Source organism: Phocoena sinus, chromosome 1 (genome assembly GCF_008692025.1).
Source record: "Phocoena sinus isolate mPhoSin1 chromosome 1, mPhoSin1.pri, whole genome shotgun sequence".
Taxonomy (NCBI): Eukaryota; Metazoa; Chordata; class Mammalia; order Artiodactyla; family Phocoenidae; genus Phocoena; species Phocoena sinus.
Genome location: NC_045763.1, coordinates 119,671,719 through 119,695,768, shown reverse-complemented (window position 1 = coordinate 119,695,768; position 24,050 = coordinate 119,671,719). Strand labels below are relative to the sequence as shown.

Below are 24,050 nucleotides of genomic sequence, written 5' to 3'. Positions count from 1 at the left end.
AGAACAAGAGATGTTTGTTGAAGATCAACAAATCATAGGAAATTTACTTAGCCTATTCTTACGTCTTTAGCATTTCCCAACTAGTGTAAACAGATAGAACTTTTCCAACAGATGGAAAAATTTGCACCAAAACCCCTCAGAACTCAGTGATGACACCACTGATAGCCCTTCCTCCCCGCCTTCCTCCCTCTCCCTCCCTCCCTTGTTCTTTTATCTTTAATCTCAAAATTGCACTAAAAAAGCTATTTTACTTTAAACTTTCATTATTAATTATAATTTAGTAAGTTTTATAGAGTATGTGTTATTTTTGAATACTGTATTTTGATTAAGTTAATCTAATAATCATTCATATTAGAAAATATGTATTTTTCATTAATTTACACTTTTATTTGTACTTTATAATATACTTATTTTTAAAGTATATTTAAATGTAATAAATACACAGTTTCACTGATCTTTGTTTTGTAATAAGGAATAAAATATTGGCATTATCAGTTTTGTTTCAATAGTGCCAATCCGAAAGAGTAGACACTTGGGCTCATGGATTATACACATTTCAACTTTACTAAATTTTGCCAAATTGTTCTCCAAGATATTCATATCTAATTATACCCCAATTCGTAGTATATAAAACCTTGTATAGCTCCAAATCACAGCCAATATTTTGAATTAGTTAACTCTTACATCATTGCCAATCTGGTATGAAATTATATCTAATGTGGTTTCATTTCTATTTCCCTGATTGTTAGTGAAGTTGTCTTTTTCTTATTGTACATTAATGTTCCCATTTTATCAATATATTAGGGTTGCAATTATCTTCTCCCAACTTGCAGACTTCTTCACTTTGTTAATAGTATATTTTGATAAATAGAAGTTTTAATTTTAATATAGTGAGTTTATTAATCTTATCTTTTGGCTTGTACTTTTTGTGATTTAAGAACTCCTTCCTTAACTCAAGGTCATTAAGTCGGTCACTTATATTTCTCCCAAGCTTAGTGTTTTGTTTTTTCATAATTGGATCTTCAATTAGAGTGTGAAGCAGGAATCCAATTTTATTTGTTTACACATGAAAACATTACCATTATCATTTAAAAAACAGTCTATCCCTTTCTCATTCATCTGCTATGCCAGCTCTGTCCTATATCAAGTTTTTATACATATATGGGTCTGTTTCTGGGCTATTTTAGTCCATTAATGTCTTCTTGACTCCAGAGCCAGTTCCTCACTTCTTTTTTTTAAATACATATTTATTGGAGTATAATTGCTTCATAATGCTGTGTTAGTTTCTGTTGTACAACAAAGTGAATCAGCCATATGCATACATATATCCCCATATCCCCTCCCTCTTGAGCCTCCCTCCCATCCACCCTATCCCGCCCCTCTAGGTGGTCACAAAGCACCAAGCTGATCTCCCTGTGGGATACAACTGCTTCCCACTAGCTATCTATTTTACATTTGGTAATGTATATATGTAAATGCTACTCTCTCACTTCGTTCCATCTTACCTTTCCCCTTCTTCGTGTCCTCAAGTCCATTCTCTACGTAACCATCTTTATTCCTGTCCTGCCCCAATGTTCGTCAGAACTGTCTTGTTTTTTAGATTCCATATATATGTGTTAGCATACGGTATTTGTTTTTCTCTTTCTGACATAATTCACTCTGTATGACAGAATCTAGGTCCATCGACCTCACTATAAATAACTCAAATTCGTTTCCTTTTATGGCTGAGTAATATTCCATTGTATATATATGCCACATCTTCTTTATCCATTCATCTGTCAATGGACACTTAGGTTGCTTCCATGCCCTGGCTATTGTAAATAGTGCTTCAGTGAACATTTTGGTACATGATTCTTTTTGAATTATGGTTTTCTCAGGGTATATGCCCAGTAGTGGGATTTCTGGGTCACATGCTAGTTCTATTTTTAGTTTTTTAAGGAATCTCCATACTGTTCCCCATAGTGGCTATATCAATTTACATTCCCATCAATAGTGTAAGAAGTTTCCCTTTTCTCCACACCCTCTCCAGCATTTATTGTTTGAAGATTTTTTGATGATGGCCATTCTGACCTGTGTGAGAGTGATACCTCATTAGTTTTGATTTGCATTTCTCTAAAGATTAGTGATGTTGAGCATCCTTTCATGTGTTTGTTGGCAATCTGTATATCTTCTTTGAAGAAATGTTTATTTAGGTCTTCTGCCCATTTTTGGATTGGGTTGTTTTTTTCATATTGAGCTGCATGAGCTGCTTGTATATTTTGGAGATTAATCCTTTGTCAGTTGCTTCATTTGAAAATATTTTCTCCCATTCTGAGGGATGTCTTTTCATCTTGTTTATGGTTTCCTTTGCTATGCAAAAGCTTTTAAGTTTCATTAGGTCCCATTTGTTCGTTTTTGTTTTTATTTCCATTTCTCTAGGAGGTGGGTCAAAAAGGATCTTGCTGTGATTTATGTCATAGAGTGTTCTGCCTATGTTTTCCTCTAAGAGTTTGATAGTGTCTGGCCTTACGTTTAGGTCTTTAATCCATTTGGAGTCTATTTTATTTTTCCTTTTTTTTTTTTTTTTTGCCGTACGCAGGCCTCTCACTGTTGTGGCCTCTCCCATTGTGGAGTACAGGCTCCGAACATGCAGGCTCAGTGGCCATGGCTCATGGACCCAGCCACTCCGCGGCATGTGGGATCCTCCTGGACCGGGGCACGAACCCGTTTCCCCTGCATCGGCAGGCGGACTCTCAACCACTGCGCCACCAGGGAAGCCCTGGAGTCTATTTTTGTATACAATGTTAGGGAATGTTCTAATTTCATTCTTTTACATATAGCTGTCCAGTTTTCCCAGCACAAATTATTGAAGAGGCTGTCTTTTCTCCATTGTATATTCTTGCCCCCTTTATCAAAGAAAAGGTGACCATATGTGTGTAGTTTTATCTCTGGGTTTTCTAGCCTGTTCCATTGATCTATATTTCTATTTTTGTGCCAGTACCATACTGCCTTGATTACTGTAGCTTTGTAGTATAATCTGAAGTCACGGAGTCCAATTCCTCCAGCTCCATTTTTCTTTCTCTAGATTGCTTTCGCTATTCAGGGTCTTTTGTGTTTCCATACAAATTGTGAATTTTTTTGTTCTAGTTCTGTGAAAAATGCCATTGGTAGCTTGATAGGGATTGCACTGAATCTGTAGATTGCATTGGGTAGTAGAGCCATTTTCACAATGTTGATTCTTCCAATCCAAGAACATGGTATATCTCTCCATTTGTATCATCTTTAATTTCTTTCATCAATGTCTCATAGTTTTCTGCATACAGGGCTTTTGTCTCCTTAGGTAGGTTTATTCCTAGGTATTTTATTCTTCTTATTGCAATAGTAAATGGGATTGTTTCCTTAATTTCTCTTTCTGATATTTTATTGTTAATGTATAGGAATGCAAGAGATTTCTGTGCATTAATTTTGTCTCTTGCTACTTTATCAAATTCAAACTACTACTAGCTCTAGTAGTTTTCTGGTAGCATCTTGAGGATTCTCTATGTATAGTATCATGCCATCTGCAAACAGTGACAGTTTTACTTCTCCTTTTCCAGTTTGGATTCGTTTTATTTCTTTTTCTTCTCTGATTGCTGTGGCTAAAACTTCCAAAACTATGTTGAATAACAGCAGTGAGAGTGAGCAACCTTGTCTTGTTCTTGATCTTAGAGGAAATGGTTTCTCTTTTTCACCATTGAGAACAATGTTGGCTGTGGGTCTGTCATATATGGCCTTTATGATGTTGAGGTAGGTTCCCTTTATGCCCATTTTCTGGAGAGTGTTTATTATAAATTGGTGTTGAAATTTGTCAGAAGCTTTTTCTGCATCTATTGAGATGATCATATGCTTTTTATCCTTCAATTTGTTGATATGGTGTATCATATTGATTGATTTGCATATATTGAAGAATCCTTGCATCCCTGAGATAAATCCCACTTGATCATGGTATATAATCCTTTTAATGTGCTGTTGGCTTCTGTTTGCTATTATTTTGTTGAGGATTTTTGCATCTATGTTCATCAATGCTGATAGTTTTCTTTTTTTGTGACATCTTTGTCTGGTTTTGGTATCAGGGTGATGGTGGCTTCATAGAATGAGTTTGAGAGTGTGCCTCCCTCTGCTATATTTTGGAAGAGTTTGAGAAGGATAGGTGCTAGCTCTTCTCTAAATGTTTGATAGAATTCACCTGTGAAGCCATCTGGTCCTGGGCTTTTGTTTGTTTGAAGATTTTTAATCACAGTTTCAATTTCAGTGCTTGTGATTGGTCTGTTGATATTTTCTATTTCTTCCTGGTTCAGTCTCAGGACATTGTGCTTTTCTAAGAATTTGTCCATTTCTTCCAGGTTGTCCATTTTATTGGCATAGAGTTGCTTGTAGTAATCTCTCATGATCCTTTGTATTTCTGCAGTGTCAGTTACTTTTCATGTCTAATTCTGTTGATGAGTCTTCTCCCTTTTCTTCTTGATGAGTCTGACTAATGGATTATCAATTTTGTTTATCTTCTCAAAGAACCAGCTTTTAGTTTTATTGATCTTTGCTACTGTGCCCTTCATTCCTTTTTCACTTATTTCTTTTTTTTTTTTTTTTTTTTTTTTTTTTTTTGCGGTACGCGGGCCTCTCACTGTTGTGGCCTCTCCCGTTGCGGAGCACAGGCTCCGGACGCGCAGGCTCAGCGGCCATGGCTCACGGGCCCGGCCGCTCCGCGTCATGTGGGATCTTCCCGGACCGGGGCACGAACCCGCGTCCCCTGCATCGGCAGGCGGACTCTCAACCACTGCGCCACCAGGGAAGCCCTTCACTTATTTCTTATCTGATCTTTATGATTTCTTTCCTTCTGCTAACTTTGGGTTTGTTGTTCTTTCTCTAATTGCTTTAGATGTAAGGTTAGGTTGTTTATTTGAGATTTTTCTTGTTTCTTAAGTTACAATTGTATTGCTATAAACTTCCCTCTTAGAACTGCTTTTGCTGCATCCCATAGGATTTGGGTCATCGTGTTTTCATTATCTGTTTTTAGATATTTTTAAAATTTTCTCTTTGATTTCTTCAGTGATCTCTTGATAAAAATATGTTCTTATTTAGTAGCGTACTGTTTAGCCTCCGTATGTTTGTATTTTTTACAGTTTTTTTTTCCTGTAATTGGTATCTAGTCTCATAGTGTTGTGGTCAGAAAAGATACTTGATACGATTTCAATTTTCTTAAATTTACCAAGGCTTGATTTGTGACCCAAGATATGATCTATCCTGGAGAATGTTCCATGAGCACTTGAGAAGAAAATGTATTCTGTTGTTTTGGATGGAATGTCCTATATATATCAATTAAGTATATCTTGTTCAATGTGTCATTTAAAGCTTGTGTTTCCTTATTTATTTTCATTTTGGATGATTTGTCCATTGGTGAAAGTGGAGTGTTAAAGTCCCCCACTAACCGTATTACTGTTGATTTCCCCTTTTATGGCTGTTAGCATTTGCCTTATGTACTGAGGCACCCCTATGCTGAGTGCATAAATATTTACAATTGTTATATATTCTTCTTGAATTGATCCCTTGATCATTATGTAGTGTCCTTCTTTGTCTATTGTAGTAATCTTTATTTAAAGTCTATTTTGTCTGATATGAGAATTGCTACTCCAGCTTTCTTTTGATTTCCAATGGCATGGAATATCTTTTTTCATCCCCTCATTTTCAGTCTGTATGTGTCCCTAAGTCTGAAGTGGGTCTCTTGTAGACAGCATATATATGGGGCTTGTTTCTGTATCCTTTCAGCCAGTCTCTGTCTTTTGGTTGGAGCATTTAATCCATTTACATTTAGGTAATTATCGATACGTACATTCCTATTACCATTTTCGTAATTGTTTTAGGTTTGTTTTCGTAGGTCTTTTCCTTCTCTTGTGTTTCCTGCCTAGAGAAATTCCTTTAACATTTGATGCAAAGCTGGTCTGGTGATGCTGAATTCTCTTAACTTTTGCTTGTTGGTAAAGGTTTTAGTTTCTCCGTTGAATCTGAATGAGATCCTGCTGGGTAGAGTAATCTTGGTTGTAGGTGTTTCTCCTTCATCACTTTAAATATGTCCTGCCACTCCCTTCTGGCTTGCAGTTTCTGCTGAAAGATCAGCTGTTAACCTTATGGGGATTCCCTTGTATGTTATTTGTTGCTTTTCCCTTGCTGCTTTTAATATGTTTTCTTTGTATTTAATTTTTGATAGTTTGATTAATATGTGTCTTGGCGTTTTTCTCCTTGGATTTATCCTGTATGGGACTCTCTGCACTTCCTGTACTTGATTGACTATTTCCTGTCCCATGTTAGGGAGGTTTTCAACTATATCTCTTTAAATATTTTCTCAGATGCTTTCTTTCTCTCTTCTTCTTCTGAGACCCCTGTAATTTGAATGTTTGTACATTTAATGCACTCCAAGAGGTCTCTGAGACTGTCCTCAATTCTTTTCATTCTTTTTTTCTTTATTCTGCCTTGTGGTAGTTATTTTCAGTATTTTATCTTCCAGGTCACTTATCCGTTCTTCTTCCTCAGTTATTCTGTTATTTGTTCCTTCTAGAGAATTTTTAATTTCATTTATTGTGCTGTTCATCATTGTTTGTTTGCTCTTTAGTTCTTCTAGGTTCTTTTTAAATGTTTCTTGTATTTTCTCCATTCTATTTCCAAGATTTTGGATCATCTTTACTATCATTACTCTGCATTCTTTTTCAGGTAGACTGCCTATTTCCTCTTCATTTGTTTGGTCTGGTGGGTTTTTACCTTGCTCCTTCATCTGCTGCATATTTCTCTGTCTTCTCATTTGGGTTAACTTACTGTGTTTAGGGTCTCCATTTCTCAGGCTGCGTGTTCGTAATTCCTGTTGTTTTTTTGGTGTCTGCCCCCAGTGGGTGAGGTTGGTTCAGTGGGTTGTGTAGGCTTCCTGGTGGAGGGGACTGGTACCTGTGTTCTGGTGGGCGGGGCTGGATCTTGTCTTTCTGGTGGGCAGGGCCACATCAAGTGGTGTGTTTTGGGTTGTCTGTGAAGTTAGTATGATTTTAGGCAGCCTCTCTGCCAATGGGTAGGGCTGTGTTCCTGTCCTGCTAGTTGTTTGGCATGGGACGTCCAGCACTGGAGCTTGCTGGCCATTAGGTGGAGCTGGGTGTTAACGCTGAGACGGAGATTTCTGGGACAGCTCTCGCCGATGGGCAGGAGGTCTCTGGTGGCCCAATGTCCTGAACTTGGCTCTCCCACCTCAGAGGCTCAGGCCAGAGCACCAAGACCCTGTCAGCCACATGGCTCAGAAGAGAGAGAAAAAAAGAAGGAAAAATAATAATAAATTTAAAAATTAATAAAATAAAATTTTTTTTAAATAATAATTTTAAAAAAAGAAAAGAGCAACCAAACCAATAAACAAATCCACCAACGATAACAAGCGCTAAAAACTATACTAAAAACACGTCCTCAAGTCCATTCTCTATGTCTGCATCTTTATTCCTGCCCTGCCACTAGGTTCATCAGTACTTTTTTTTTCTAGATTCCATATACATGCATTAGCATACAGTACTTGTTTTTCTCTTTCTGACTTACTTCACTCTATCTTAATTATAGCTTTAAAAGAAGACATGACTTGTTAAGACAGAAGCACTGCACTGAGTGCACACACACACACACACACACACACACACACACACACACACCAGTTTTTTCTTTTTCAAAATTGACTAGACCAGATATTTATGCAGAGGAGTGACATGATCTGACTCATAGTTTTTAAAAGGAGCACCCTGGCTGTTTTGTAAAGAATAATAATGACATCAGAGAGAGAGGAAAAATTGCTAGAATTATGTCCTTGAATAGATGAAAGCAGATGGCAACCAGTGGAAATAAGAGGGATTAGCTTTGCAGAGTAGCATGCAAAGTTCAACCACAGTAATAAAGGCAGAGTCTATGTGTGTAGATGCTATTATGCTATTATGGTGATGGGAATCTGGAGATTCTCTTCTGATTGTTTTAATCTTTTTGGTGAAATCATCAGTTAAGAATGAGAGGTTGAAGGTTTAAGAAGAAAGGAAATGGTGTAGAATCATTGTTGAGGAGAATAGGAAAATCAATGATCACCTGGAGGCATTAAGAGCCTACTTGAGGTTTGTGGTCATTTAAAGAGAGAACAGTGAACATGGCTGTCTCCCAGCCACATACAGCTGTAGAGATTTGGGCTTAATCAGGATTCTGCTAATTAAGGAAATAAAGTGAAAGATGATAAAGGAGTTGAAGGGAGTGATTGTAATGGTTGACAAGCAATCTAAACTGGGTAAAAAAGGGAGAGAAGACATGTGAGTGAGAACACTGAAAAGTGGTAGGATCAATGGATTGGAAAGTCTATGGGGTCAAGGGAATGTTGGAGAAGGGATCTGGAAAGACGGGAAGCAGGAGAAAGAGAGCGGGATGCATGAAATTCACATTATGAGAGGGTTGCCCATATTGGCAATTACAAGGTCAAAGTTATGAGTGGGGCTGGCTTCGTGGCATGCAACCTTATGCAGCCACCAAAGGCCCTACACTCAGAGGGCCCCCGCACTTGGTTTACTGTTCTGCTGTCACCATCTCAAAATTCCTAATAATTTTTTAAGAGGGGTGTTAAATTTTCATTTTTTCTATGGGCCCCACAAATTATGTAGCCAGTCCTGGTTAGGAACATGGAAGTGAGAAGGTGATGTAGGTGGAAGACAAGATTATTGAAGGAGAGAAATTCGAGGAACTGAGAAATTGGGATGTTAAACGATAATCTACATGTGAATTGAAATTGCCAACAATTTAGTCAGGAATAGTACTGAAGACAGTGACAGTGAGCTAGGAGCTAAATCCTGAAGAAACGAGTCGCAGTAACACAGAGCTGAGGAGCTGTCAGCATAGTGACATCTTGACTGGGTAGGAGGTGATATAATCTACATGAAACTCAAAGCTGAGGGTTTGGAGACAGGAGACAACATTGAAGAGCTGCAAAAGCAAGAACACGGGTCTCCCCTCCAGGCCTGCAGTGAGGAGAGAGCAGCAGCCTTTTAGTGGGGTCCCGGGGAAGCAGTGTCCGTGAGACAGAGCCAGGTTTCCCTTAGAGTGAGAAGGTGGCAGGGATGATTAGAGAATAGGTTGAAGACATAGGAGACTTTGATGATGGCAGACCTTGAGTGCTAGAGAACACAAGGAAGGATTTCAGGAGCTGGGGAGAGGACACAATACAGGCTGTACAGAGCCTTGTAGGATTAGAAAACAGGAGAAAAGATATCCTGAGAGACTGGGCTTCTTGCAATGACTAACAAACAGGGATAAAGGGCATGATGAGATTAGCCCAGTGGATTCCAGGCAGAGGGTGGAGAGAAGACTGTGAGTGTTGGGGGATAAAGAGGGGCTCCCTCGTCACTGTGGTGACAGGAGCCGAAGGCCCAGGGGAAACATGGTCTTTATAACTGCCTTGAGTGTAAATGTACACTGAAAAATCATGTATCTTTTAAAAGTTTTATAAGTGGCATCTATAAAATAATAATTAGGATAGGAGGCATTACAGTAAGTCTTTATGTCGACCCAATAATATTGCAATTGTATAAAGTAGATAGTAATCTCACTGCTCTGTAATCTCTTACAGCACTTTTTGGGGTAAACATTCCAAAATAAATGCATATAGGTATCACAAGTTCAGTAAATCAATTTCTTGTAAAGCATCACTGCAATGTGGCTTATTTCATTAAAAATACTTTGCAAAGAATAAGACTATATTTGAGCAATGTCCGTCTTTCTAACTTGAAGTATATGGCTTTTGGATTAATTAATATAGAACCTCCATTTGTTTTATTCTTTCAAACTCCTCTAGTAAATATTTTCTTAGGCTGATAATACAACAATGTAATTAAAAATAAAGTCATTTATTTAAGAATTTAAGTTAGGCTATATGATAGTTGAGTTTCAAGAAACCATGTGAGCGACGAAAAGCAATGAATGGACCTTGTTTGGATCCCGATTTGAATAATACTTCTGTGAAAAGACACTTGTGAGACCTCTTCCCAGACTGTGGAATACTTTAATTTGTCACATCTAGACAAGGATTCATGTAAAAACTTTTTGTTGCTTGTCATGTGATTTAAAGACACCCACTAGCTTCTTCTGGCCTCAGGAAACCCCACAAAAAGGATTGGGATTTGAAGTCAATTGTCAAAGCCGACAGACAATCAGCAATGACGTCTCCTGTACCTTAAATCTATAGCTATCTGCCTTCCCAATTCAGTCAAAAGATGGGTCATCTGATTCTTTGGCATGGGTGCAAGTGAAGGGGTGAGGAGTGATCAGTCAGATAATTTGAACTTCATGTCAATGTTTTTTAGCCTCATTTTTTACATTTTAATATTTCTTTGGAATCAGAACATAGTTAACAGTTGATAGAGACGTTTAATGTATGCATTTTTCTCCTCAAAAGCTACTACTAAATTGACTGTATCCTACTATTGATGACATCTTGGAATTGAGGAAATATGGTAATGTATGCTATTTCCTGTTTTGGAAATTGCTCAATTGAGTCTGTCATCTAAATTCTAGTTAGATTACTTATCCAGTAGCTCCTGTTCCAGTGAGGAAAAAGAGCACAATACATCACTTCCTTGCACAAAATTCCCAACCTTCTCTATTTTAGTTACATTAACTAGCTCTAATGAGGTCAATGACCTGTCACTTAATAAACAACACAGGAATGGCTTGATGGTGTTTTGTATGTTGTATCAACTTAGGGCTAAGTGAAAAAACTAGAGAGAAATACCAAGACAATGGAAACTGTAAAATTTCTCTCCTTATTCTCTTTGCTACAGCCCAGACTTCCACCATAGAATAAAGGTCTCCATTTTAAAACCTCTCTTTCAAATTCCCACCGATGAGAAGGTCTGAAAATGATCAGTTTCTTTTTGGGATCCAAGGTTGACAAAGCCATTGCATACAAAATACAGTGGTAGATATTACCTGGATTTGCATATAAGAACATTGTGATTCACACAGTCATCTTTCCACAGGTTTAAAAAGTTGGTCTACACATACCGAATCTTCAAAGAGAAACATGGGTATTACAATATACAGGTAAGAACATATAAGAAGTCCTATAACAAAAACAACACAAGCTGGGGGGAGTAAAACCTGAGAACATCTCTCGAACCTGAGATGCCATGAAGAGGCATTCTAAACAGGGAAGCACTGCGGAGAGTTAGAATCAGATCAGTAGTTAACCTTGTCTTTCTTTCAGAGAAATAGGAATGCACTAGAGTTGGGTTCCATTTTCAAGAAAAACAAGGCAGTTGTTCAAAAGTGTAGAGGCACAAAGTTCCTCCAGGGGTCAAATATACCAACCTGAACTCCATATAAGACTACTGTCAAATTATAAGACTAAACAACAAACAGGATGAGTGGAAAGGGAAGGTGGGGAGAGGTCCGAATGTTTAAGAGGTCAACATTCGGGGACACCATAGCTGTATGAAAATGCAAAGGGGAGCATCAGTCAACTGGCAATTTAGGGATTTCTTTAATGTTTCTGGTTTACTGAGAGCTAAGCAGAAAACCCCTTTTTTTTTTTTTTTGAAGTTACTTCTCTGGCGGGAAATAGAGTATAATAAATTTCACTGAATCTTTAATTACTAACATAGACTCCTGAACTAATCTTTCTGAAACACTTGTATAAATGTTAAGCAGATTTTTTTACTGCAGGATTTCTCAGTATCTTCAATATGCTAAAGTTCATTGTGACTGTCTGAAAGAGATTAGAATATACAATGATCCCCAGACACACACACACATACTATATATGTAATTTTTCTTTTGTCACAAAGGACATTATTGAGGCAATTGACAAAATCTGCATCAGGTCTGTAGATTAGTAACAGTATTGCATCAAGATTAATTTCCCCATAGGGAGGGTTGGAGGGAGACACAAAAGGGAGGAGATATGGGGATATATGTATATGTATAGTTGATTCACTTTGTTATAAAGCAGAAACTAGCACACCACTGTAAAGCAATTATACGCCAATAAAGGTGTTAAAAAAAAAGTTCCCTATAATGGCCATTGATATTCTAAACTGTCTTTGGTCAGGTCTGTTCATTTAGTTAGAAATGTACCTGAAAAAAAAAACCGATTAATTTCCTCATTTTAGTGTGGATATGTAATGTTCTTGCTTTTTAGGAAATATGAAGTATTTAGGGTCAAAGGGATATCATGTCAGCAACTTACTCTCATAATTTTTTTAAAAAGAGAATACATATATGTATACATATATACACACACATACATATTTAGAAAGAGAGAGAATGAAAGACAAATAAAATTTTAACATTTGGGGTATGGGTGAAGGTTATATATGGAAATTTAAAAAATATTTTTGCAGCTTTTAAAGCAACATATTTTAAAACATTTATTTCTTTGTTGTGCATATTTTGGGAAATTCTGGATAATTCCTTAATACCCCATTTTGTCTCTTGTCTGAACAAAACAGAGAGGCATCCAAGTCAGTTATAACAGACACAGAGGGGCATTTCATTGAAACAGAGGGGCATTTCATACAGCAGCTCTGTATCAGGGTCTGTGCTGGATGCTACCTTGGGCTGAAGGGACAGCCTTTCGTAGAGCCGTCTTCCATGTCAGCCTGCATCTCTGTCATGGAGGTTAACTACACCCCAGGTCACAGAGCCTTCCTGTCACCACCCCTCTGTAGACCAACACTGTGGACCAACACCGTCTTCCATGTCAGCCTGCATCTCTGTCATGGAGGTTAACTACACCCCAGGTCACAGAGCCTTCCTGTCACCACCCCTCTGTAGACCAACACTGTGGTCCTAAGAGAACTACAGTGATCATTAAGAAAATCAAATACATAAGAGCCAAGGAAGCTCTTGTGTTTTAAAATTATTTCTATAAGATTATATTAGAAAATTGTACTTGGTTTGTAGGTGGTAAAGAGAAAACAACTATTCACAATTTACCTGAGTCATGTTGACATTCCCATTTTCAATTTAAATCGGGACTTTTTCGTCTTGTTTTGCTCTCATGGAGAGTCTGAATTCATCAAGTATGTAAGTTGCATATTTTGCATTTCCCATCAGAAGTCCTCCCGTATTAGTTCCCCGCACTCTGACATAAGCTCTTAGAGGGGTACCCTCCACAGTGTACCTACAAGAACTGTCCCCAAATTGCCAAGAATGGGGGCTCATTCGATACTGCAGACTGAGGTGGGAACCTTTGATTGTTAATCTTCTTTACTCAGAGTAGCTCAAGTCAGAATTCCATTTTAAAAAGGAGGGTTTCTGGTTATTGCGTATGGTGTGAGCTCCCACACAAGAAGTGTCGGCCACCTGTTTTCAATTTACCGCTCAGAGGCAGCCCTGAAAACCACTGTTATGAGAAGTGTCATCTTTCACACACAATTGCACGATGATGAGTGATCTCGCATTTTTGCAGACCGTGGAAGGTGCTCAAAGACAGATCTTTCCAAACCTAGAGGAACTGATCTCCAAGTTTGAAAAACCAAATCAAGGGCTGGTGGTTCACCTTTTAAGGCCAATAAAGAGAACCTGTCCCTCCCTGAGATGGAGAAGATCGAAGATAGAGCTGGATGGTATTTATGGTAAAAAACTTTCACACGGGTGCCAGACAGGAACCTTAGTCCCATTTCCACCACTGGGCTACTTTGCAGAACCGATACAGATAATTTCCCCTTTCTATGATGTTAGCTCTAAAAAGCTTCATCCTATGAAGAGCACTTTCCATTTTGTTGGGAAGTGGTGCCTTCAAGCTCCTGGAGGTGGCAAACACATAGAGCTCTCTGTGTTTGCACAGCCCGGGGAGGAAGAGTGGCTCCTGAACATTCTCCAAGAGCTGACTTTAGATTCATTCTGTGATCTTGTGCAAACAACACAGGTTTGGGAATAGATAGCCAACAAGCAGAATTTTCAAATGAGAAAATTGCTTCAACCCTCTCCCCAAGCCTCATCCTGTTACATTTTGCTCAATATTTGCTAAGCATTCATTTATATAGTGTTAGGGGAATAATTATTCCAGATACACCCCAAAAGTTATTAAGCCATGGTGGAAAAGGAGAGATGGTCCGTAAATCTGAGTGAGGAGAATCCAGATCATATCCAAAGCAGCTACTCTTGCTTACATCCCTGCAAGTCTGCTCTCAGAAGAGAATCTAGCATCTGTCAGTTACAACATAGTTCGAATTTAACTCAGACTTCCTGAGACATTTACAGTTTAACCCTGTCTTCTCAAGGTGGGATGTGTGGTGATAGCCCCATGAAAGGGATTTCAGTCATCACTGGGTAGGTGATGGGGATGGGACCAGAAGTGCTAGCTAGGGAGAAGGGTGGAGGACAGAGAGTTCTGGGGAGCCTGCAATCACCCCACACCCATTGTACTCTGTCTACAGCAAAGTTTCCCTTTAGACTGCCAGAGCAAACTTCTCACCTCCCCAGCAAGACTAAGCGTGGCTTTTTAATTATGGGAAAAAGAAAAACCCCAAAACCCTCCTCTACCATTTTCTCTGTCGCCCTTCCCCCACATAGAGGAGTGTGCACCCAGAGGAGAAGCGACCCATGCACCCGCTTCCTGTAGGTTCAGCTGCAGATGTAGTCCCACGGCCATTTTCTACCATAACTTATAGATTTTGAAGGTGTGGTTCCTGTTCCCAACTAGGTTTTAAAGCATGGTTGGGTCTTCCCTGAACCCTCCACAGCATGTAGAAGAATAAAAGGGGGCAGAGTAGAAGCCCAGGGATGTACATGTGCTGCAGTCCTCAGGCAAACCCAGATGAGTTGCTCAGGATGCTTGGGGTGGCGGTAATATTTGTCTCAGTGATGATAAAATAACCACAAATTCCAACAGGAGAACCCTTTAGAGTTCGTCCCCAAGAACGGGCGAGAGTCTCGCCATACCAGTTGTCCACGCTTGGCCAGCCTTGGCAGAGCAAGCTCCCAAATCCTCAGCTACCGAAGTGGGAACTTCCTCCCATTAGCTCATCTTCTTCCTCCCTTTCCCTTGGCCTCCTTAGAACAAGCCTTAGGTGTTCTCACTCTGAGGAAGGCACAGGTGTTCTGCTGGTGAGTGGAGGCATCTGGTCCTGGAAACTCTGATGTTCGACTTATAAATAGACCCCCTGTTTTGCCAGGAGAGCTCCCTGTGGTACCCCAGCCCTTGAAGGTGTCACTTTGATGTGGCATCAAGATCACCCTCTGCCTGGGGAGAAGTCTCTCCCTTGACTGGTGTTGGTCAGTGTGACTCCTGGGTGTTGAGCCTCATGGCTGGTCTTCTGCTTTTTTTTCCCCAGAGAACAGCGATTATGTGGATGTCTTGCCTTGAAGATAAGGAGACTGGACAAAGCACTTATAGAAGAGATGGGGTGATAGCTCTCACCAGTGACCCTGCTTCTCCTGCAGGTGTAGATCTGTAAGGCCAAACTCTAGGGGAAAATTTAGACTCTCTTGGTGTGAGTGACTGTCCACCAGTCTCAGAGAAATCACTCCCCCTGCCCCGCCTTCCATGCATACACCTTGAGCAGCTTCGAAACCCCTTTTCCCCTCTCACTCTTCTTTCTTGCAATAGGACAGCCTGAACCTATTCTCCTTGACTTGTTAAAGGTGCCACCACTACATCACAGTTGACATCCCCCTTTCAACCACGTGACCAGAGGGGAGAGAAGAGAGAGCGTTGGCTGCTAGTTAGGAGCCTGAGTTCCAGTCCTGGCTCTGTGACTGCAGACCAACCTCTTCCTCTTTCTCTTTCTCTGTTTCTTCATCTATAAAACAAGTGGCTAAGCAGAAGGGTACACAATGCCCCAGCAGAGTTAAGACCTGATTAGTGTGGAATGTACCAAATTCTATGCCCATTCTATCACCCATCTTCAAACCGTAGTGATTCATTTCACCCCACTAGACTTACCTTTTAGAGTTATTAAAGAGAGGAACTTAGATCTCTAGGGAACATGAGCAGACATTGTGGCTGGAACCCCAAAGCACGAGCCGTTCTGACTTTTGGGTCACAGCAAACCACAGTAGAGAAGAAGTGCACTGTAGCCATATTGAGAGAGCTGAGGGGGCCAAATCCTTCTGGTTGGTTCGGTAAAGGACACCACAGCAAACCTGCTCTCCAGGATCCTGGGTCTTTGATCCTTTCTCCATGGTACAAAGAAGCATGTTCCAGTTGTCAGAGCCTGCAGCAAGCCTTGGCACAGAAAATACATTCAGTGAATATTTCTTAAATAAATGACTGAATAAATCAATATACATAAAATGTGGCCACTTATTCTGGATAGCAGAGATTTGTTTGAACTTTCTACATTTCAAAATCCAGTAGAACGTGACTATTAATTCAAGACCTTTCAGTTGTAACTCTCATGGAAGTGATCTCCTTTTTTCTGAGCATCTATGCGTAGCACCTTACATGAGGCTTGGTCCCAGTGGGTTTTCAGCATATTTTTCAAACGAGCAAGCCACATTTAATAGCTGATGTGGATGTCATGCTATAGTTCCCTGAAATTTAGAAGACCCTGAACAGGTCATATGAAGAACAGCTGAAAGTTCTGAGTCTGTGGGACTGGATGAGGGAAAACTTAAACTAAAGCAGTCGTTTCAAGTGTCTGAAGTGCTGTTCTGTGAAAGAGCCTGAAGATTCACTGGGTACAATGCCAGACAGTGGAACTCAGACCAATGGCTGGGTGTTTATAGGAGGGCAGTTTTAGCCAAATATAAGAAAGAACTCTGAACCCACTGGAGCTATCCTACATTCAAACAGTCCTCCCTCTGCTGTGGTCCAAGTGACTTAGGTATGGAGAGTAATCACATTCCTTTGTTCATAACTCATTACCACCATCAAACCATACAAGACTCTTGTTTTATTTCATTTTTCTTCCCTTCATCCCTAATTCCCATTTCAATGGAACCAGCTCTGTACTATTTGATACATGCCCTTGGTATGTATGCACCCTTGTAGAATATACAGAATTGGTTGTGACTCTATATATCTTTTGTATTTACCTGCATGATATGGTGCTATTGCTCCAATTCTGTTATTATTTTTTTTCACTCAATAGTATGTTTAGTTCTATTCCATATTGTTGAGTGTACATCCAACCCAGTGCCTCTAACTGATGCATGGTATTCCACAGCGTGCATCCACCACATTTTGCTTCCCTCTAGAGATAGAGATATCTAAGTTGGTTCCAACTCCCTGCTACCAGGAACAAAACTGTGATGAGCAACCTTGAGCAAGTCTCTTTATGGAAGTGTAAAAGACTTCCTCTGGATTATATGGGTGGGTCATAAAGTGTACTCAGAGTTAATTATGATGCAATCAAGCCCATTAAGTGTTTTTGCCTTATGATTTGTGCTTTTTGATCTTTGTTTTACAAGCCCTTCCCCACTCCAAGATCGTGAAAAAAAAAATTATCCTACATTTTCTTCTACTGACTTTTTATACTTTTACACTCTGCAGTTAGGGTTTTAAAGATGGCAAGGACTTTTGCTTTTTTCACTGGCATATATCCAGTGTCTAGAAAAGTCCTTCACCCATAGTAGATGCTCAATAAATATTTATTGAATAAATGATTAATCTGGGGTAACCTTTTTCATGGTGAGAGGTAAGAATCCAGCTTTGTATTTTTCCATATATATTTAAGTGGTTTTCTGATTTCAACCCACTTAATAATTCATTTTCCCCCCTCTGACTTATGGCATCTCCTTTATATCACAACTGTTCTAATACTCTTGCTTCTAATTGTCTGGTAGGATAGGCACTCTCTCTTATTTTTTAAAACCAATTTAGCTGTTTGTGGACCTTGATTCCTCCACATACATTTTAGAATAAATAAGTTTCTCAGAACATCTTCCTGGAATTTTGTGTAAAGTTGCAATGAATTTGTAGAGTAATTAGGGGAGAACTGATATTCTTGTGATGTTTTCCCATGCATAAACATGCTACATCTATTTTGTCAGGCTATCTTTTCTGGTCTTTAATGCAATCATAAACTTTCATTCAGAAGTCTTGTATATTCTGTTAGTTTAATTGCTAACTATTTTTAGTTGTTATAAATTTAAGTCATATGTTTTATTACATTTCTTTTTTTCTTTTGATTTGAGGTTTCCCTTTTTTTTTTTATATATTGGGGTATAGTTGCTTTACAGTGTTGTGTTAGTTTCAGCTGTAGAGCAAAGCGAATCAGCTATATTATACATATATCCCCTCTTTTTTTGGATTTCCTTCCTATTTAGGTCACCACAGAGCATTGAGTAGAGTTCCCTGTAGACTACAGCAGTAGCAAACTGTTTATGCTCTGATTAGATCTACCGGTTTATCTGTTGATTCTATTGTAAATTAGATTGTAAATTCCATGTAAATGATTTTGTCAGCTATAAATGATAGAATTTTGTTCTCCTTCCTTTCATCAGTTATACATTTTATTTATTTTCTATGTTTACTTGGTTGGCTAGGACCTCCGGTATACATTAAATACTAGCCATGAAGGTGGGCATTCTTATGTTGTCCCCATATTATATGAAATGCTTAGAAATTTCCCCATTTAAGCACAATGTTTGTTTCAGCCTTTAAGAAGGCTATTTTAGTTTTTATCAGAAATGTTTTGAAATTTATTAAATGATTTGTTTCTGTATCTACTGAGATAGTCACATTACTTTAATCTTCATTCCATTATAGAGATAAATTACATTAATTAAATTTCTAATATTATACCATCCTTGCATTGCTTAACTTGATCATGTTACATTATTTTTAATAGACTGTTGGATTCAGTAAGTTAGTATTTCATTTAAGATTTTTGCATTAAAACTCATAAACCAAACAGAACTATAATTTGCTGAATCATGGTTATACTAACCAGATCAATATTAAGTGAATTAAGGAGTCTTTCTCTTTTTTCTATTTTTTTGCAGCAGCTTTGTAAGGTAAAGATTATTGCTTTAAAGCTCATTAAAGCTTTGCTTGAAAGCTTTAATGTTTGCAATGTTGCTTGAAAGCTCATTAATACTCTCTTGTAAAACTGAGTTTGAAGTTCTGGTGAAGAAGGAGAGGGTGTCTTTTATTACTACTTAAATATCTTTTTTTTTTTTTTTTTCTACAAAATTTAGAGAGTTTTATTAAGTGTCAGACACATGCATTATATCTCACACATGTTAAAATTTGTATTTGAACCCCAAATTAATTTTATTAAGAATTTCTCCCCCAGAGCTCTCATGTGAGCTATAGTTGGTCCCATAGGAAGAACAACAACAATAAAGACTTTAATGGGGAAATCTAGTTACAAATATATGTTTTTTAAAACATAGTCTGATGAGAGGGAATTAAACATATAATTTTTATTATGACTGGTTTGTTCAACAAAAGAACTTGCTTATTACTCTCTTTAATTCATATTGGTTTATTCAATTATTTTGCCAAATTTGGTATTCTTTTTTTTTTTTTTTTTTATAAATTTATTTATTTATTTATTTTTGGCTGTGTTGGGTCTTCGTTTCTACGCGAGGGCTTTCTCTAGTTGTGGCAAGTGGGGGCCACTCTTCATCGCGGTTCACAGGCCTCTCACCGTCGCGGCCTCTCTTGTTGCGGAGCACAGGCTCCAGACGCGCAGGCTCAGTAGTTGTGGCTCACGGGCCCAGTTGCTCCACGGCATGCGGGATCCTCCCAGACCAGGGCTCGAACCCGTGTTCCCTGCATTAGCAGGCGGACTCTCAACCACTGCGCCACCAGGGAAGCCCCCAAATTTGGTATTCTTTATTTTTCCAAGAATTTATCTATTTTGTCTAAGTTTTCTAAAGTATTAGCATATAGTTAATAATACTATTTTATCATTTTTAAGAATATGTTGTGACAGTCATCATATCTCCTTCACTCTGTATCTTATTTGCATCTTACTCTTTTTACTAATCAATTTTATGTATCTTCAATGGTCCTTTCAAAGTCAGCTTTTAGCTTTAATTTTTTGTTATTGTTTTAAGATTGCTATTCTCTATTTCATTGACTTTTATTCTCATTTTTGAGCTTATTTGGCTTATTTTCAATATTTATTGTTTTCTAATAAATATACTTAAAGCTATGAATTTATCTCATAGTACTACTTTAGCTGTACCCCACAATTTTTAACATATTATTGCTGTTCAGATCAAAGTATTTTTAATCCCTGTAAAAATGCCCTCTTCAATCCAAAGAGAATTTAGTAGTTTGTAATTCTTTTCAAACATGTACAGTACTTTAGTTTTCACTTTAGTACAGATTCCAAACTATACAGCATTAAAGTTAGATAGCATAGTTTGACTTGATGAGGCTTCCTTGATGACCTAGTATATGTGAACATTACATTTGTTTGGAAGAAATGTTTTTTTCTACCCATTTTAAAGCTCACTTTCTTCACAACTGCCGCCAATGTATTCAAGATTATAGATCATATAAACCAAACTTTTACATATTTTCTTACTTTTCATTTATTTGACCTATCAAAGAGAAATAAGTCTCTCGCTTTAACCCAATATATAATAGCGTTTAGCTTTCTAATTAAAATAGTTGTACAGATTTGTCTTCATAGTTCTGTCATTCTTGTTTTAACTATTTTGAGGTTATATTTTTAGGTGTGTATCTTTTTATAATTATTTCATCATCTTAATATCTTTCTTTTATGAAGGGTTTCTCTGTGTCTCATAAATTTATGCCTTTAGGGACTTCCCTGGTGGTGCAGTGCTTAAGAATCCGCCTGCCAATGCAGGGGACACGGGTTCAAGCTCTGATCCGGGAAGATCTCACATCCCACAGAGCAACTAAACCTGTGCTCCACAACTACTGAGCCTGCGCTCTATAGCCTGCAAGCCACAACTATGGAAGCTCGCGTGCCTAGAGCTCATGCTCTGCAACAAGAGAAGCCACTGTGATGAGAAGCCTGCTTACCAAAACGAAAAGTAGCCCCCATTCTCTGCAACTAGAGAAAGCCTGTGTGCAGCAATGAAGACCCAACGCAGCCATAAAATAAATTAATTTGAAAAATTAATTTATGCCTTTAATTTTATTTTATCATATTAAAATTGATATCCTGACTTTCTTTTTTAAATTTTATTATTTTTTTATACAGCAGCTTCTTACTTGTTATTGACTTTATACATATTAGTGTATATATGTCAATCCCAATCTCTCAATTCATCCCACCATCACCACCACCAACCTACCCCCACCCCATTTTCCCATGTTGCTGTCCATACGTTTGTTCTCTACATCTGTGTCTCTATTTCTGCCTTGCAAACTTGTTCATCTGTACCATTTTTCTAGATTCCACATATATGTATTAATATATGATATTTGCTTTTCTCTTTCTGACTTACATCACTCTGTATGACAGTCTCTAGGTCCATCCACGTCTCTACAAATGACCCAATTTCTTTCCTTTTTATGGCTGAGTACTATTCCATTGTATATATGTACAAAATCTTCTTTATCCATTCGTCTGTTGATGGGCGTTTACATTGCTTCCATGACCTGATTATTGTAAATAGTGCTGCAATGAACACTGGTGTGCATGTGTCTTTTTGAATTATGGTTTTCTCTGGGTATATGCCCAGTAGTGGGATTGCTGGGTCATATGGTAATTCTATTTTCCGTTTTTTAAGGAACCTTCATACTGTTCTCCATAGTGGCTGTATCAATTTACATTCTTACCAACAGTGCAAGAGGGTTCCCTTTTCTCCACACCCTCTCCAGCATTTGTTGTTTGTAGATTTTCAGATGATGCCCATTCTGAATGGTGTGAGGTGATACCTCATTGTACTTTTGATTTGCATTTCTCTAATAATTAGTGATGTTGAGCAGCTTTCATGCACCTCTTGGCCATCTGTATGTCTTCTTTGGAGAAATGTCTATTTAGGTCTTCTGCCCATTTTTTGATTGGGTTGTTTGTTTTTTTAATATTGAGCTGCGTGAGCGGTTTATATATTTTGGAGATTAATCCTTTGTCTGTTGATTCATTTGCAAATATTTTCTCCCATTTTGAGGGTTGTCTTTTCGTCTTGTTTATAGTTTCCTTTGCTGTGCAAAAGCTTTTAAGGTTCACTAGGTCCTGTTTGTTTATTTTTATTTTTATTTCCATTACTCTAGGAGGTGGGTCAAAAAAGATCTTGCTGTGCTTTATGTCAAAGAGTCTTCTTCCTATGTTTCCTCTAAGAGTTTTATAGTGTCTGGTCTTACATTTAGGCCTTTAATCCATTTTGAGTTTATTTTTGTGTATGGTGTTAGGGACTATTCTAATTTCATTCTTTTACATTTAGCTGTCCAGTTTTCCCAGCACCACTTATTGAAGAGGCTGTCTTTTCTCCATTGTATATTCTTGCCTCCTCTGTCATAGACTAGTTGATCATAGGTGCGTGGCTTTATCTCTGGGCTTTCTATCCTGTTCCATTGATCTATATTTCTGTTTTTGTGTGAGTACCATATTGTCTTGATTACTGTAGCTTTCTAGTATACTCTGAAGTCAAGGAGTCTGATTCCTCCAGCTTCATTTTTTCCCCCTGAAGACTGCTTTGGCTATTTGGGGTCTTTTATGTCTCCATACAAATTTTAAGATTTTTTTGTTCTAGTTCTGTAAAAAATGCCATTGGTAATTTGATAGGGATTGCATTGAATCTGTAGATTGTTTTGGGTAGTATAGTCATTTTCACAATATTGATTCTTCCAATCCAAGAACATGGTATATCTCTCCATCTGTTTGTGTCATCTTTGATTTCTTTCATCAGTGTTTTATAGTTTTCTGAGTGCAGGTCTTTTACCTCCTTAGGTAGGTTTATTCCTAGTATTTTATTCTTTTTGTTGCAATGGTGAATGGGATTGTCTCCTTAATTTCTCTTTCTGATCTTTGGTTGTTAGTGTATAGGAATGCAAGAGATTAACTGTGCATTAATTTTGTATCCTGAAACTTTACCAAATTTATTGATTAGCTCTAGTAGTTTTCTGGTGACATCTTTAGGATTATCTATGTATAGTATCATGTCATTTGCACATAGTGTTACATTCTTTTTTTTTTTTTGATTACCTTTTATTTATTTTTAACAACTTTTTTGGAGTATAATTGCTTTACAATTGTGTGTTAGTTTCTGCTTTATAACAAAGTGAATCAGCTATACATATACATATATCCCCTATCTCCTCCCTCTTGTGTCTCCCTCCCACCCTCCCTATCCCATCCAATATATATACTTCTTCTTTTCCAATTTGTATTCCCTTTATTTCTTTTTCTTCTCTGATTGCTGTGGCTAGGACTTCCAATACTATGTTGAATAATAGTGGTGAAAGTGGACCTCATTGTCTTGTTCCTGATCTTAGAGGAAATGCTTTCAGTTTTTCACCACTGAGAATGATGTTTGTTGTGGATTTGTCATATATGCCTTTATGATGTTGAGGTAGATTCCCTCTGTGCCCATTTTCTGGAGAGTTTTTATCATAAATGGATGTTGAATTCTGTCAAAAGCTTTTTCTGCATCTATTGAGATGATCATATGGTTTTTATTCTTCATTTGTTAATATGGTGTATCACATTGACTGATGTGCGTACAGTGAAGAATCCTTGCGTCCCTGGGATAAATCCCACTTGATCATGATGTATGATCCTTTTAATATGTTGCTGTATTCTGTTTGCTAGTATTTTGTTGAGGATTTTTGCATCTATATTCATCAGTGATACTGGTCTGTAATTTTCTTCTTTGGTAGTATCTTTTTCTGGTTTTGGTATCAGGGTGATGGTGGCCTCGTAGAATGAGTTTGGGAGTGTTCCTTACTGTGCAATTTTTTGGAAGAGTTTGAGAAGGATGGGTGTTAGCCCTTCTCAAAATGTTTGATAGAATTCACCTGTGAAGCCATCTGGTACTGGACTATTGTTTGTTGGAGGATTTTTAATCACAGTTTCAATTTCATTACTTGTGATTGGTCTGTTCATATTTTCTATTTCTTCCTGGTTCAGTCTTGAAAGGTTATACCTTTCTAAGAATTTGCCCATTTCTTCCAG

The 24,050-nt window shown here is 38.0% G+C and overlaps 1 protein-coding gene across 3 annotated transcripts in view; it reads left to right on the top strand.

The window, feature by feature from the left end:
• SH2D1B (SH2 domain containing 1B) overlaps positions 1 to 17,024 on the top strand; it is a 35,841-nt gene extending 18,817 nt beyond the window's left edge. The window contains exons 2-4 of one of the 3 annotated variants that reach the window (XM_032610067.1): positions 11,037 to 11,100; positions 13,469 to 13,625; positions 15,336 to 17,024. In XM_032610067.1, coding sequence (XP_032465958.1) covers positions 11,037 to 11,100; positions 13,469 to 13,625; positions 15,336 to 15,367 — 253 coding nt within the window. In that variant the 3' untranslated portion in view covers positions 15,368 to 17,024. Of the gene's footprint in view, positions 1 to 11,036; positions 11,101 to 13,468; positions 13,635 to 15,335 lie in introns of all 3 variants that reach the window. The other 2 variants (XM_032610059.1, XM_032610077.1) reach the window with 2 other exon arrangements.
• The last annotated feature ends 7,026 nt before the right edge of the window (positions 17,025 to 24,050 follow it).